We start from the raw sequence: 12,929 nt of genomic DNA on the forward strand, positions 1-12,929 counted from the left end.
GCTGTGAAAATTAAAAATACATTTTGGAAACTTATTCTTTGAAAAATAGCTATTTTGTATTGTCAATTAAATTCAAAAGTTTGACTCTCCTAAGGGAGAAAGAATTTCATGTAACTATGACACCACGAAAGGTGCTGACGTGGTGTCATGGTTCCACTCATGCTTGGCCTTTTTGTGCATGCGGTAAGCCTCAAAGCCGAGCTGGCAGTGCTAAGTGGGCGGCTGACTCGGCTTCAGTCCGGCCTAAAATTCGTGCACACACAACTGAGCATAAGTAGAATCATGACATTACACGTTAAGGGGGTGTTTGGATACCTTTTTTTTTGCTTTTGGTTTCTTCATTTTTTCCTTTTGAGTTTTTTTTTAAGGCAAAAGAAATTTTACTAATCTCTGAAAAATTACAAAGATTAAAAGGATAAGGACATGGGCAACCAAAGGCTACTCGAAATCCAAGCGTTGATAGAGACCAACAAAAATCTTAACAACAGCCAAAACGACCATCGTCACCCAAATTGCCGTCTCATCAGAAAGCACATCAATCCCACCACCGGAACCCGAGAAACCAACCTCTGTTTGTTACCCCAGAATGGAAACCCTAATTGAGGCTTTGTAGAAAGAGAAAGTTAGGGGAAAGGGAGAATGAATGGAGACGATTTCTTGCTTTTGAGTGTTTGGCAACCCACTCCCATAATAAATTGTCACGAAATGAGTTGCAAATTTTTGATGTTAGAAAACAAGGGGAGATGAGCTTTGTGACTTCTCATTTGTCACTTGGGAAATGATTTTTTCACTCTTTTTTTTTATATTCACACTTCTTTTTTTATCTTTTAGTGAAAAATTACATACACTTTCAATACTAAAATACAAAAAAGAATTGTGGCTATCAAAAAAGTGAGTATGAAAATCACCTCCCTGTCACTTTTTCCATTTTAATTAACATGAAAAACATACAAAATGTATTATATACATATCTTTTAAACACTACTCTTGTTGCAAAATGTATTATCCACATATTTTTCAAACACTATACAGATTCATAATACATTTTGACCATAATAAAAAAATAAAAAATATAAACACAAAAAATGAGCATTTGAAAGGAGTAATATATTATATATGTGATCGGTTCAAGGGACATAACATTTAACATAACTTTTGACATAAAATGTAATTGGAGCTCCATGTGAATAATCATAGCCGTTCAATTTGTTTAAAACATGTTTTTTTAAGAGTTGGTATAAAAAGTCAACTCATTTGGACGCTGGTATGAGTTTGATCGATTCATTCAGTTGTTGTACTATCAAGTTTAGAGACAAATACCGATCAAACTCTAATAGGTATCCAAATGAGTTGATTTTTCACTTCAACTCTTAAAAACATGTTTTAAATAAATTGAACGGTTTCGATCATTTGAGTGAGACTCTATAATGGGTCCCACAAAGGTGTTTTACATTTTGTGTCAAATGTTGTGTCCTTGCGATCGCCCCAACATATATTTGCTATCCGAAATTCTAGGACCACACCCACATGCACACCCATATATACACCCACACACACAAGTGCGTGTGGAGCCCATACACTTGTGTGTGTGGGTGTGTATATGGGTGTGGAGGTAGCACAACTCATTTGCTATTCAAGTTTGGAATGAAAAGAAGGGAAGAAATGGTAAACTTCAATGCGAAAAAAGCAATTTACAGAAGATTTTGGACCTCAAATAGAAAAGGAATTTAATGCAACTATCCAAGACTCAACCCAACACACATGCTTCAGACCACAACAACGGCAAAATAGTCAGTATATATATATATGTACATATATTCCCATAATCTCGACATGTGTTGTATATATATATATATATAGATAGAGAGAGAGAGAGAGAGAGAGAGAGAGACACCCATTAACAGTATGAGAGAGAAAGTAACAAGCTTTTGCTTTTTAATGCCCTCCCTCATTTCCCCCCTAAAAAAGAGCGTCTGATTCTTTCATCTTTTCTGAAAATCGTGCACCCTTTTGGCCCTCTCTCTCTCTCTCTCTAGCAGCAAGATGGCGTGCAGCTGAGATGGCCGAGTTGCTGCTGCTGCTAAAATATGGCTCAGAGTAACAGCAATGCCAAGAACAGCACAGATGAAGTGAATCCCACTGTTTTTCATGACTTTCTTGGCCGGAGCTGTGCCTCTGATTCGTCGCCGGCGGCGGTGAAACCGGCGGCGTCTGCCTCTGTTGGGCCCATTTCTGCCACTTCTGATCTGGGTTCTGGTTAGTGCATTTCTTGCTTGCAAGTTGTTCTTTTTTCTCCTTACTTTACTGCTTTTTTTGTTTGTTTGTTTTTGTTTTTCTAATAACGCAAAAAAGTTCCTCATGTTTTGTAGTTTAATGGGTAATTTTTTGAATCTAATTTGACAGCCGAGGCAGAATTTAGTAAATTTTAGTTGCGTCTAATGATTACCCCTTGGCGACCGATTAATCAAAATGGAAATTGGGGTAGATTTGCTATGTTTTTTGTTTAGGGTTTGTTTGGTTTCGTTTGGGGGCATTTGTGGTTCTAGGGTTTACACAGACTTATAGGGATGACTTATGATTTTACTGGTGGACATGTTCATAGTAAATAGTAATGCAAATGAACCGAGCAGCTGGAGGCTTCGGCTCATTATGGACTTGGCTCGTTAGTAAACGTGTCTGAGCTCAGCCTTGCGTTTTAAGCTTGTTTAGCAAACGAGTGGAGCTCGAGCTAGCTCGTATGTAGTGGCTCGGCTCGTTTATGGAGGCTTGTGAAGTGAATGAACCGAGCTCCAGTTCCGCAATGCTAAACGGGCCTAGCTTGAGCTCGATTATTTGGGCTCGACTTGACCTCGCGCAATACTAGTTTTGAATGAGGCAAACTCGAACACTTCAAAGGTCAGCTGCTTGGTTTTGCTTGTAGAAAATACTTTATGAACCCGTTGTTTGACCTGATATAAGTACAGGTACCGGACTGGACTATATATTCAAGGTGACCAAATATCCGGTGTGTGTTTTAAAATCTTTACGACCCAGATTAAATGCCTCGGATGTATAATCCCACATTCCCACCAAGTTTCGGATATACAATTCCATGGGTTTGTGGGATGCGTGGTATTATTAATGCGATCACTATTAATCCGGTGGAATTGTATATGTATACGAAATATCTCTTCACTATTAGTCCCGTCAAACAAACGGGCCCTATGTTCTTGTGTCGTTGTCGTTGTCTGTTTCAGTTCTCGCTTTCGCATTTTATCATAGCATCTAAAAATGGATTTGTTGGAATGTATTCTAAAGATAAGTTCCTCTGCCTTTTTCTCTACTTGTGCATCTCCCTCTTAGTGGGGTTGGTATTTTGTTATGGAGTAGTTTGGATGAGGTCATTAACGGAGTTAGTAGCTTCCCTTTCCTCTCTCCATTTTTTCATGGCATTTCGGTACTTATTGTAATCAGTTTCTCTTTTTAGTTTTTACGGTTCCTTAATTCTTTTTTTCATCCCAGTATGTATTATCTGATGGTTATTTCCAAAGGCGATTGATTCTGTTCTTCATTAGATGTTGTTGCTTCTTCTACACCCAAGTACGAGTGAGCTCATTCATTTTGGGTGTGCTCTCTTGTGGACATCATTAGTTACTTCAATGTGTAAAAATTACATTACTGATACATGTACATGTTTGAAGTTTGTAAAAACTGTATCTGTTGGAAGTTTGAAGTTTCCACATGTTTTAAGTTTTATGATTTGTGTGGGGCTTCTAGTAATTTAATTTGAAGTTTTATTCTTGTTATCATCACACTATGATAGAAAGACAGGTTTCAGATTATTTTGAGGGGGTTCCGTTCTACGGCCCTAGGAGCGATCTCACTGGGACTGAGATAAGTAACAGATTCGCAGGAAATAAACGAAGCAATTCAGATTCTGCTTTTCTGGGGTCATCCAGAGATGGGCTTCCACATGTGGGACCAGACTCCCTTGACGGGGTGCATTTGATGAAGGTATTCAGTTCAGGAACTTTACTTTCTATTTATGTTTTGATTTATGTTGTAAAAGCATGATGATTATGTAGTCCAGGCTCAAAATTTCGCTTAGCTCGGAAAATGAAAAGTTTTTTCTGGAAATTATGGAGACGTTTTGAAAACCTAGCTGGAGCATAATGGAGGAAAAAATTGTCAAAGAACATGGGATTTTGAATAATTTATTGGAGGATGTTTCTAATAGGAGTCGAAACATGAAATTACCCGATGTTTAGGTATCAATTTCCAAATGTTTGTGCGCGTTTCAGTATGTGCTTATATGCCTGGTAAAGCATTATTGGAATTTTGGGATTCCAATGATGTTCCATTTCGGCCATTCTGACAGAACCCAAACATTTTTTTGACATTGCTGGTAGTCAAGTCCTTTGACATTTCTCATCCACTTCAATTTCAGATGCTCCGAAATGCAGGGGGAGAGAGGCCTAAACGTTCCCATGAAGAGGCAATGTTCTTTAATATGTATCGAATGAGGCCAACTTCAACTTCTCATATCTTACACCCTCCTTCTGGCAGTAGAACCGATGCCACTGTGTCTAAATGGGAGCGCACTATTCCCTTGAATGTGGTCCCCACAGTGCAGTATCCTCCACGTGTGGGGCAAGTTGCACCTTTTGGGTGTCAAGTACCTTCAAACAGATTCAAGGATGCCAGCGCAGGTCCTTCGGTTATTTCTCAAGCAGCTGCCGACGAAGGGTCCCGAACAGGAATTAAAGGTTCTGGAATTTTGAGCTCTATTAATGCCAGAAGTGTAGTCTCTGATAGAAGCCCCTCTGAGATGCTGCTGACTGGCACCAAGCAGAAGTCTGGCATTCATAATTCTGAGCCAGAATCTTCAACTCCTTCAAGGTAAGTAACATGGTACAAGTCTGTTTTTCATGTTCAACTTTTTTGTTTGCAATGTGAAGTTATTCATTACGCATATTGTGAACTACTATTCTAATTGGTGGCAGCCGACATGGATTATCATCTGCCTGTCGCCAGATGACTATATTTTATGGTGGTCAAGCCCATGTTTTTGATGATGTCCACCCAAACAAGGTTTGCTTTCTTAGTCCTGGGTAGTGAAGGAACGCTTACTTATTGCAACTGATGAGCAATATGTTATTCTTGTCTTGTGTTACTTGATCATTGAAGAACTAATGAGATATGCGAGTTAATGGACTAATGGGAGAAAATTCAAAATAGGCCAGCTTGCCGAGCTCCTTCCACAGTTGTATGAAACCTAGAGGTTTTTATATGGTCCCAGACTCTGAGGAGCAATCTGGTTTCGTTAGTTCCACATACGCAACACTTGACATTGATCCTTACTTACCTGTATCTATTAATAGAAACAAGGTTTCGGTTGTGCAAAGATGTTTCTCGGCTGTACAATTATTGAAGCATAATCTGTAAGACTGCAGGAAACACTACATATGGATTTGGTGTGCAACCGATGCTTTGTTTTGCTGTTTGGTTGGAAGCTCACTTTTGAAGATAGTCTCATATCATATTTAGGAAGTGATTCATTGTTGCTATTAGAGGTGGCAAACTGGCGGGTTCAAATTGGTCATGGGTTGAATATGGGTCAAGTCAAACCCATAAAACCCCAGCTTGCCTAGTTTAAAGATTTGCTATGTTTCGAACTTTTTCAATAATCAACCCACAATCGATATATCGATTGTGATATATCCCACAATCGATATATCAACCCAATCACACAACATGAAGCAATAAACAGAAGAACACCAGATATACGTGGAAATCCCTAAATGGGAAAAAACCACGGGAATGGGAATCATGCACTAAAACCATTGTTCGATTACTAGTAGTTCTTACTCGGTGTTCGCGTATCCTCACACGAATCCTGAGATCTACTTGCCGAATCCAAATTCATCGTACTTTTGCATGATTGCCGAATCTTGAATCCTCAAGCCTTCCAAACGAATCACCTTTCAAACTCCACGGAAGGGCTTTTTGTAGAGATTGAATGTGTTGAAGTAAAAAACCCGTCGAAGATGATTCTTTCGCAGTAGGTATTGAAAAACCTTCACTGGTCTTCGAGTTGCACAAACCCTAGCCACCAAAAGTGTTGGGAGATGAGACATATAAGCTCTTTCTTTTATTTCAACTCTGGTAGCGTTTTATGACCTAATAGATCGATATTTATAGGCAGGCTTAAAGAATCCAGCCGGCGCCTGTTTTGCTTGAGCTAAACTAATTTTTCTTGAGTGAAATCCTCTTTTTTTCAAAGTGTCAAGACAGCCCGTGTTGCTTGAGCGAAATCCTCTTCTTCCAAAGTGTCAAGAACACACCTGTTTCACTTGACTAACAACTACTGCACTCAAAAAAATAAATACACCCATGTGAGATTTCATTCCACAGCCTAGTATAGACACTCTAGAAATGAATAAAAATAAACATACAGCTCGATAGAAAATAATACATGCAAAAGTGCCAACCAAAAACGAGCTTGGCCTTTGGAGCTTACAAACCGAACCCGGCCCCTCTCGTTTTGGCTGAACCCCGTAATGGGAAAATGAATTACGTCATGACCAGAAAATGACGATGTATGGTTGGGGTTGAAAACTTCATTGTAGTATTGCAGTGGATTACAAACAAAAAAAAATAGATGTAAAAAAAGAAAAAAGAAAAATCGAGTGGAAGTTTTAAATTTTGGGTTAGACTGAAATTATAAAAAAAAAAAAAGAGGATTAGTAATGGAAATTTGGAAAGTTAGCCAATTGGATTTTTCTACAAAAAAAAAAAAAAGAATTCGAATTGGGGCCTTAAATTAGTAGAAATGATCAGGTAGTACTCCTCGATTAAACATCGGCACCCACAATGTAGAGAACAAGGGGGTGTCTTTAAAGTGTTTATCGATCTCCCAAAGTGTGGGGCCAAATCAACACGATTCTTTTGTTCTAGGTTCGTATTCCTGGATCATAGAATTGATTTGCTTATTTTCTCGATCACTGGGGCCCGTTCGTTTTGGGATTTTGGATTTGGACTTATAGGTAATGAGTGTAGGAAGAAATAGAGTAATGATTGAAAATAGGGGTAATGATTGAAGAGAGATAGATAGAAAAATGAGAGTAATGATTGGGGAGAAATATGATAATGTTTAGAATCCAAAATCCAAAACTCCAAAACGAACAGAGTCCCATGAATTTAACATCTAGACGTTCAACAATCACGCGATCCAAAAAATCAAATATTGACTTGTCACTTTTGCTGTTGTTGCTGATTGGTGTTGCCAAGTTTTGTTTTCTGTTTTTTTAATGACCTTGTATTATGTATTTGCTCACCCATGCTCCAATCCATTTTGAACCCATTTTAAACCCGTTTATACATGGGTTAATGTGGTTTTATCCATTTATGCCCCATAATACAGTTTGGGCGGGTATGGGCGAGTAGTAAGTCGGCGGATATGGGTGCGTTCATGGGTCGGGTTGAAAATTGCCACCTCTAGTTGCTATAGAACACCTTGATTAGTTGTGTAAGAAACTATTAGTTGCAAACCATGGAGTTGGTAGATACTACCAGGGGCGGCTCCAGAAAATCTAACCAGTGGTGACGCATAATAACTTCAGTTTTCTAATTTTTATTAGAAAATCACATCACAATGATAATTATCGCCTATTTCCAAAAAAACCAAGAAACTTAAAGCAAAACTCTTGAACCATAAAGGAGAAAGACAATTGCAATTTAACTATACTGTTGTTCCATAGAAAAATGCAAATACATGAATTTTATTATTGCTCTTGATGAGCTTTCATATTTTGGAATTATTGCATGATTAATAGCTTTATTAATTATTATCAACATTGATACATTGTTCTTGACGGATATGACCAGACGTTCCAAGAATTTGAGATTGTGGAGACAGATATGGGGAACTTCTTAATACCTGCACTGAACTTTCTCTGCTCTTGCTTTCCCATTAAAGCATGGTAATTTGTTTACATGGTAATAGTGTCAAACCTTAATACATACTAATGAGTATATAGAGAAACTTAAAATGTGTATTTGGATGCTCCCTTGAACTTGAAACAAGTGGGGAGAGATAAGGCATGGGGTTATCAATGTATCTCGGAAGTCAAAAGGGTCATTGGGCTAAAAATCTTTTTTTTTTTTTTTTGAGAAGTAATCGGGCTAAAAATCTGTAGTTGCACAAGTGTAAGTTGGTTACTCAGGAGTAGCCTGAGGGTTTCACTTGGCTATGTAGCTTTTCTGACCAGTTTAGTTTCTGATGCATAATTGGAAATCATCAGAGTTGAGTGGTTCAGATAAACCCTCTGAAAGTGACATAGAGCCACCCTTAGATACTACTCCAAGAACACTGACCTGTGGCGGTACCTGAGGCTAGAACTAATTTTTTTTGCTTTTGAAACATCATATATTTGTTGACTTGTCCCGATTGATGCTCGTATAGGAGCATGAGGTGTCGTTACTTCTTGAAAAGTTAGATCCTTTTGGGGGTGGTGCTTGGAGAAAGGGGATCACCTTGCCCTGATTTAGTAGATGGAAACATTCGGGCCCTTTGCCGTTTGGAGGTGATCCTTAGCCCCTTTGAAAGAGAAATTTAGTGGATGGAGCTTCGTTGATGAGGATGAAAAAACACACAGTTGAGTTGCTGATGTAGCAAGCGAACCCATCTGTCAAAGAAGCCCGCCTTTTTAAGGGTTGCAACAAGTTCCAATTTATCCCATCAAAAGCCTTACTTATATCAAGTTTAAGTACAAGAAGATAAGATTTTCCTCCTCTTTTTTTATGTTTATTTTTATTTTTTTACGATGGATATGATGTGAATGCTCAGTTGCTAGCAAAGATTTATCTAAGAGAAGCCGTCCTGGGACAATGGCATTTTGATAAAGGGAGATGTAAGAAGGCAAAATGTGCTTGATACAATTGTCTAGGGTTTTTGGAAAGGATTTTTATGTCACATTGCATAGGCTGATGGGTCTGAAAAATCTCCAAGAGAGGAAATAGAAGGGATTTGGGGATGGGGCAAGAAAGCATAGTTGACTTTCTTGAGAAAATATCCTTAGTATTACATAGACTTGGTACTTATTTTTGTCTAAGTTTTCGTCAAATCAGTTGGTTTTTGATAATAGATGTCGCTGACGTAGTTGTATTTCAGCGTTCTACTTTTTATTTTTGGTGCAGGTAGGATATGTGTCAGAAATTTACCTTCCCTGTTCGAAAGGTCTAGTGATACGTCAGGCACTTCTCATGAAATTCAACAGTGGAAAGAATGGGTAGCCTGGGGACTTCTTTGGAAGGTTTCACTGACATATAGGAAAGGTTATTTATCCTTGTCAAATGATCTCTTTAACAAGCATCTGGCTGTTGACGTGTCCCCCACGTGCGCAGGAAAATCATTCACCACCAGTGTTGGAGGGAAACAATTTGGGAAGTTGACAAGCGTGACTGTTCTAGGAGGGGGTTGATTTTTTTTAAGGCATAGGTGGCGTGGAGGTGGCATCCCATCTCTTTTTTGGAATTCTGGGAACAGGGATGCAGCAGTGGAGGATTATTTGCATTTTGGGTGTATTCAATTATTTAGGGATGTTTCCTTTGGTGTTTGTTCTAGGATTGGGAATTGGAGCAAGTAGAGGCTCTTGTCACTTTATTCTATGACTTGACAGGATTAGAGATAAGGGAGATTCTTCATGAGGTGGAAAACGTCTAACTCAGGGAATTTTAAGTTTTAACTTCTGTTGTTGTCCTCTGTAATACTGTTACTTTTCTTGGAAAGGGCTTTGGAGTTTAAATCCTCTTCCAGCGTTGACCTCTTTATTTGAACAATAGATCGGCAGATAATCTGTAGTATGGAGTCTATGGACACATTAGACACATTATATGTTTTGTTATTGTACATGCAACTTGCTCACTTGTTCTAGGGTGGCTATGGGGGATGAGGCCGTTGGTTTTGTTGTTTATTAGGTCTCTTGTGGAATGTACTAGAGATTATTCCTTGTTGGAGTGGCATGGGTGTGGGAAAAAAAGAGATGGCATGGGATCCATTGGTTTGATGTGAATAACTTGGGGAGAAAGAAAATGATGGTTTTTTGATGGGTAGAGAGAAGACGCTTCATGAATGATATCTTCCCTGTTGATCGATATCCTCCAAGGATTCTGTTGCGCAGCTTCTGCTTTAGAATTTTATTGAACATCAAGAGAAATATTATGTTGGATGCCTGCCTTTGCTAGCACTTTCTCATTTTCCTTGTATGCTGCGTTAGCTTTTGTCATGTTTGGTACCTTCCTGTTGTCCATTGTTTGATGGAAAAAGTTACTTATAAAAAAAAAAAAATTTGTTTGATGAAAAAAGCTGATTGTGGGACTTTCCTCTTGTCGCACATACGTGGAATTGTGGAAATAATTTGGGAACTAGATATTACCACCTCCACCAGCCACGGATTCAGCTTATGCCCATTGGGGGCACATGCCCTCACTGGAATTTTGTTTTTTGTTTTTTGTTTTTCGTTCTTTGTTCTTTTTTATTTTAACAACCAGCTTTAAAAGTAACTCATATTTTTAACCTATGCTAAAAGTTCCTCTTTTGTTTGTGAACTACACGAAACGAAAGCACACAAACCCTCCACTCTGAGCTCCAAGCATCAGCGATTTAGCCATCTTGAATTCATCAGGACAATATGCCAGAGCTTGCAGTCATCACCGGTGTTTTGCTTCCGGTGCTTGACCGCCACGGCGAACAATTAGCCAGCATTTAATTGAGTTAGAGCTTCTCAATTTTTACATTCATCTTTCTCCACAAAATTTTTGGGGAAACTCTACCACTTATTCAACTTGGTTTACTGAAGTTTCCTAATTGGTTTATAGCATTGGTAAGATGCTGCAACTTGCTGAGTAAATTTCCGATCTCCACCGCACTTTTTATGAGTTTTTGTCTTCATTGTGCCCCCGCTAGTGGTTTTGTTTCTTGCTATGCCACTGACCTCCACTAGGGTATTGGTTAATCCCGCCTCACGGGATTGTTCTCCCTCATCAAACGGTCAGAGATAATAATTCTCCAATTATCCAGTTCTTTATCCCTCTCTTACTCATATTGGTACAATTAAGCCGTTCAAAAAAAAATATTGGTACAATTAATCTTTTATTATTTTGTGTGTATGTGTTTGATCAGCAATATTGGTACATGCAATGTCTTTGACTGAAAAATTGAGACAGGTAAACTTTTTTCTCATATGATTTGAACGTCATTACCACTTATCTTGGTCTACAACTTATCTTCAGGCAGATGTGATAATGGCATTAGCAGGATCAAATGGAGGATCTTGGTCTACAACTTATCTCCCAAAATCTGCACCAGCCCCTGGCGAAAGCTATGTACCCGGTGGAGAGAATGAAACAGGAATGGCTAGTAATTTCGCGTCACCGCATGATTTTCGAAGGAGGTTATCCAATATGAGTACCTCCAGTCATGGGTTTGGTACTGGCGATCAAATCTCAGGCCCCCTAGCTTCAGGTGATCAACTGATCCTTCGAACTACAAGCTGATGGTATTTTTTCGTTTTTGTGGTTACTTTGTGTTTTTGGGGTGTTTGAATTCACTACATGAAACTGGGCCAGTTGATTTCTTTCATACCATGTCAATCGGGATTAGAATACTCTGCAGATAATGAACTCCGGAGGATGAGTCCTATTAACTTCTTTTTACATTGGAATCATTTTGGATATTAGAAACAGCCTCATTCTAATCATCATCATGGTTTGCCATGAACCTTGCAATGCACAATGGCACGACCCACTTAAATTATTGAAAAATTCCTTCCGTACTGCCCTTTCCAAAAACACAATAAGTTACGATCCCCTCGTTACTGGATTACCCGTCCCCAACTACTCTGATGAAATTATAGACCACAGTAAACTAGATCTCTATCTGTTCGGAAGTATTTTTTGTTCTCAGTTGTATGTATTCGACATAGACACATAGTTAATTATTATACTAGTCCACGTTCATTTTTTAGTGCAAGACCTTCCAAATTTCTGCCGTTAATCTCTCCTACTTATGAGTAATCTGCTTGTTATAGCAACCAACGAACATACATGTAAGCTTCGTTTGAAGCAAGTACTGACGGGAATCTTGTCATTATTCCTACTTCTTTTTACGTAGTTATGATACAGCGCGAGCTACTTACTTTTTCGTGTCTTCCTATTTCATGATTATCATACCATCCAAACAAAATTCCCAGGTTAGCACTGGTTCGGTAAACATATGTACTAGTAGTATTAACTCCATTTGTTGACATGATCGAAGTACCATAAACTATGAAGTATCCGTTCCAAAAACACGGGGACTAATTCTAAGTGACGTGCCTCCAAAACCAGTTATGATGCATCTGTTTCATGGAATTTGTAATTTTCTTGAACTGGGATGGAATTTGTGATTCATTAGATGATTCTTGAGGGGTAAAATCACATCAATCCATTTTCGTAATCAAAATGCATTTATTGTTATTGCTGATACTACGTAGTATATGGTGCAGGGATTCGTCAAGGCAACGGGTTAATGAAAGATGAAAAAGTCTCTGTTCAAGCAGCCGAATCGAGGATCGAAGAGAAACGGGAAGCGTGAATCACCGTAATTTTAAAAGGGTCATAATTTTAGTTTTACCTACTTTAAATCTTAGCTAAACTGAACCTTGAACATCTCCTTTCTGTTTTCTTCTTGTATTTGTATAGAGTTCATAAAACTTCTAGAACACCACCAGATTAGAACCTTCTGAAATCCCTTGTGCTTTTAGTTCTGGATGAGGAGAATCTGTTTTCAATAGTTTTTCCGGTGTCATTTTAGGTTGTGTTTGGATCGAAGGATCCGTGGAGGAATTTTCCTAGGGAAAAGAAAAAGGATTCAGAGCCAAATACAAGAATTTGGGTTTTCCATTTCATTA

At 38.5% G+C, this 12,929-nt stretch overlaps 1 protein-coding gene across 3 annotated transcripts; it reads left to right on the top strand.

The window, feature by feature from the left end:
* The first annotated feature begins 1,830 nt into the window (after window positions 1-1,830).
* On the top strand, window positions 1,831-12,929 carry LOC131315593 (protein TIFY 8). Of its 3 annotated transcripts, none has more exons than XM_058344750.1 (6): window positions 1,831-2,256; window positions 3,803-3,993; window positions 4,427-4,878; window positions 4,983-5,070; window positions 11,272-11,503; window positions 12,525-12,929. In XM_058344750.1, the coding sequence occupies exons 1-6, from the start codon at window positions 2,088-2,090 to the stop codon at window positions 12,611-12,613; spliced, it is 1,221 nt and encodes a 406-aa protein (XP_058200733.1). In that variant the 5' UTR covers window positions 1,831-2,087; the 3' UTR covers window positions 12,614-12,929. The 3 variants fall into 3 exon arrangements, with proteins under 3 accessions (XP_058200733.1, XP_058200734.1, XP_058200735.1); XM_058344751.1 differs by lacking the exons at window positions 11,272-11,503; window positions 12,525-12,929 and adding exons at window positions 7,867-7,961; window positions 9,178-9,196 and having other exon boundaries at window positions 1,837-2,256; XM_058344752.1 differs by lacking the exons at window positions 11,272-11,503; window positions 12,525-12,929 and adding an exon at window positions 9,178-11,090 and having other exon boundaries at window positions 1,837-2,256.

Source organism: Rhododendron vialii, chromosome 2a (assembly GCF_030253575.1).
Source record: "Rhododendron vialii isolate Sample 1 chromosome 2a, ASM3025357v1".
Lineage (NCBI taxonomy): Eukaryota > Viridiplantae > Streptophyta > Magnoliopsida > Ericales > Ericaceae > Rhododendron > Rhododendron vialii.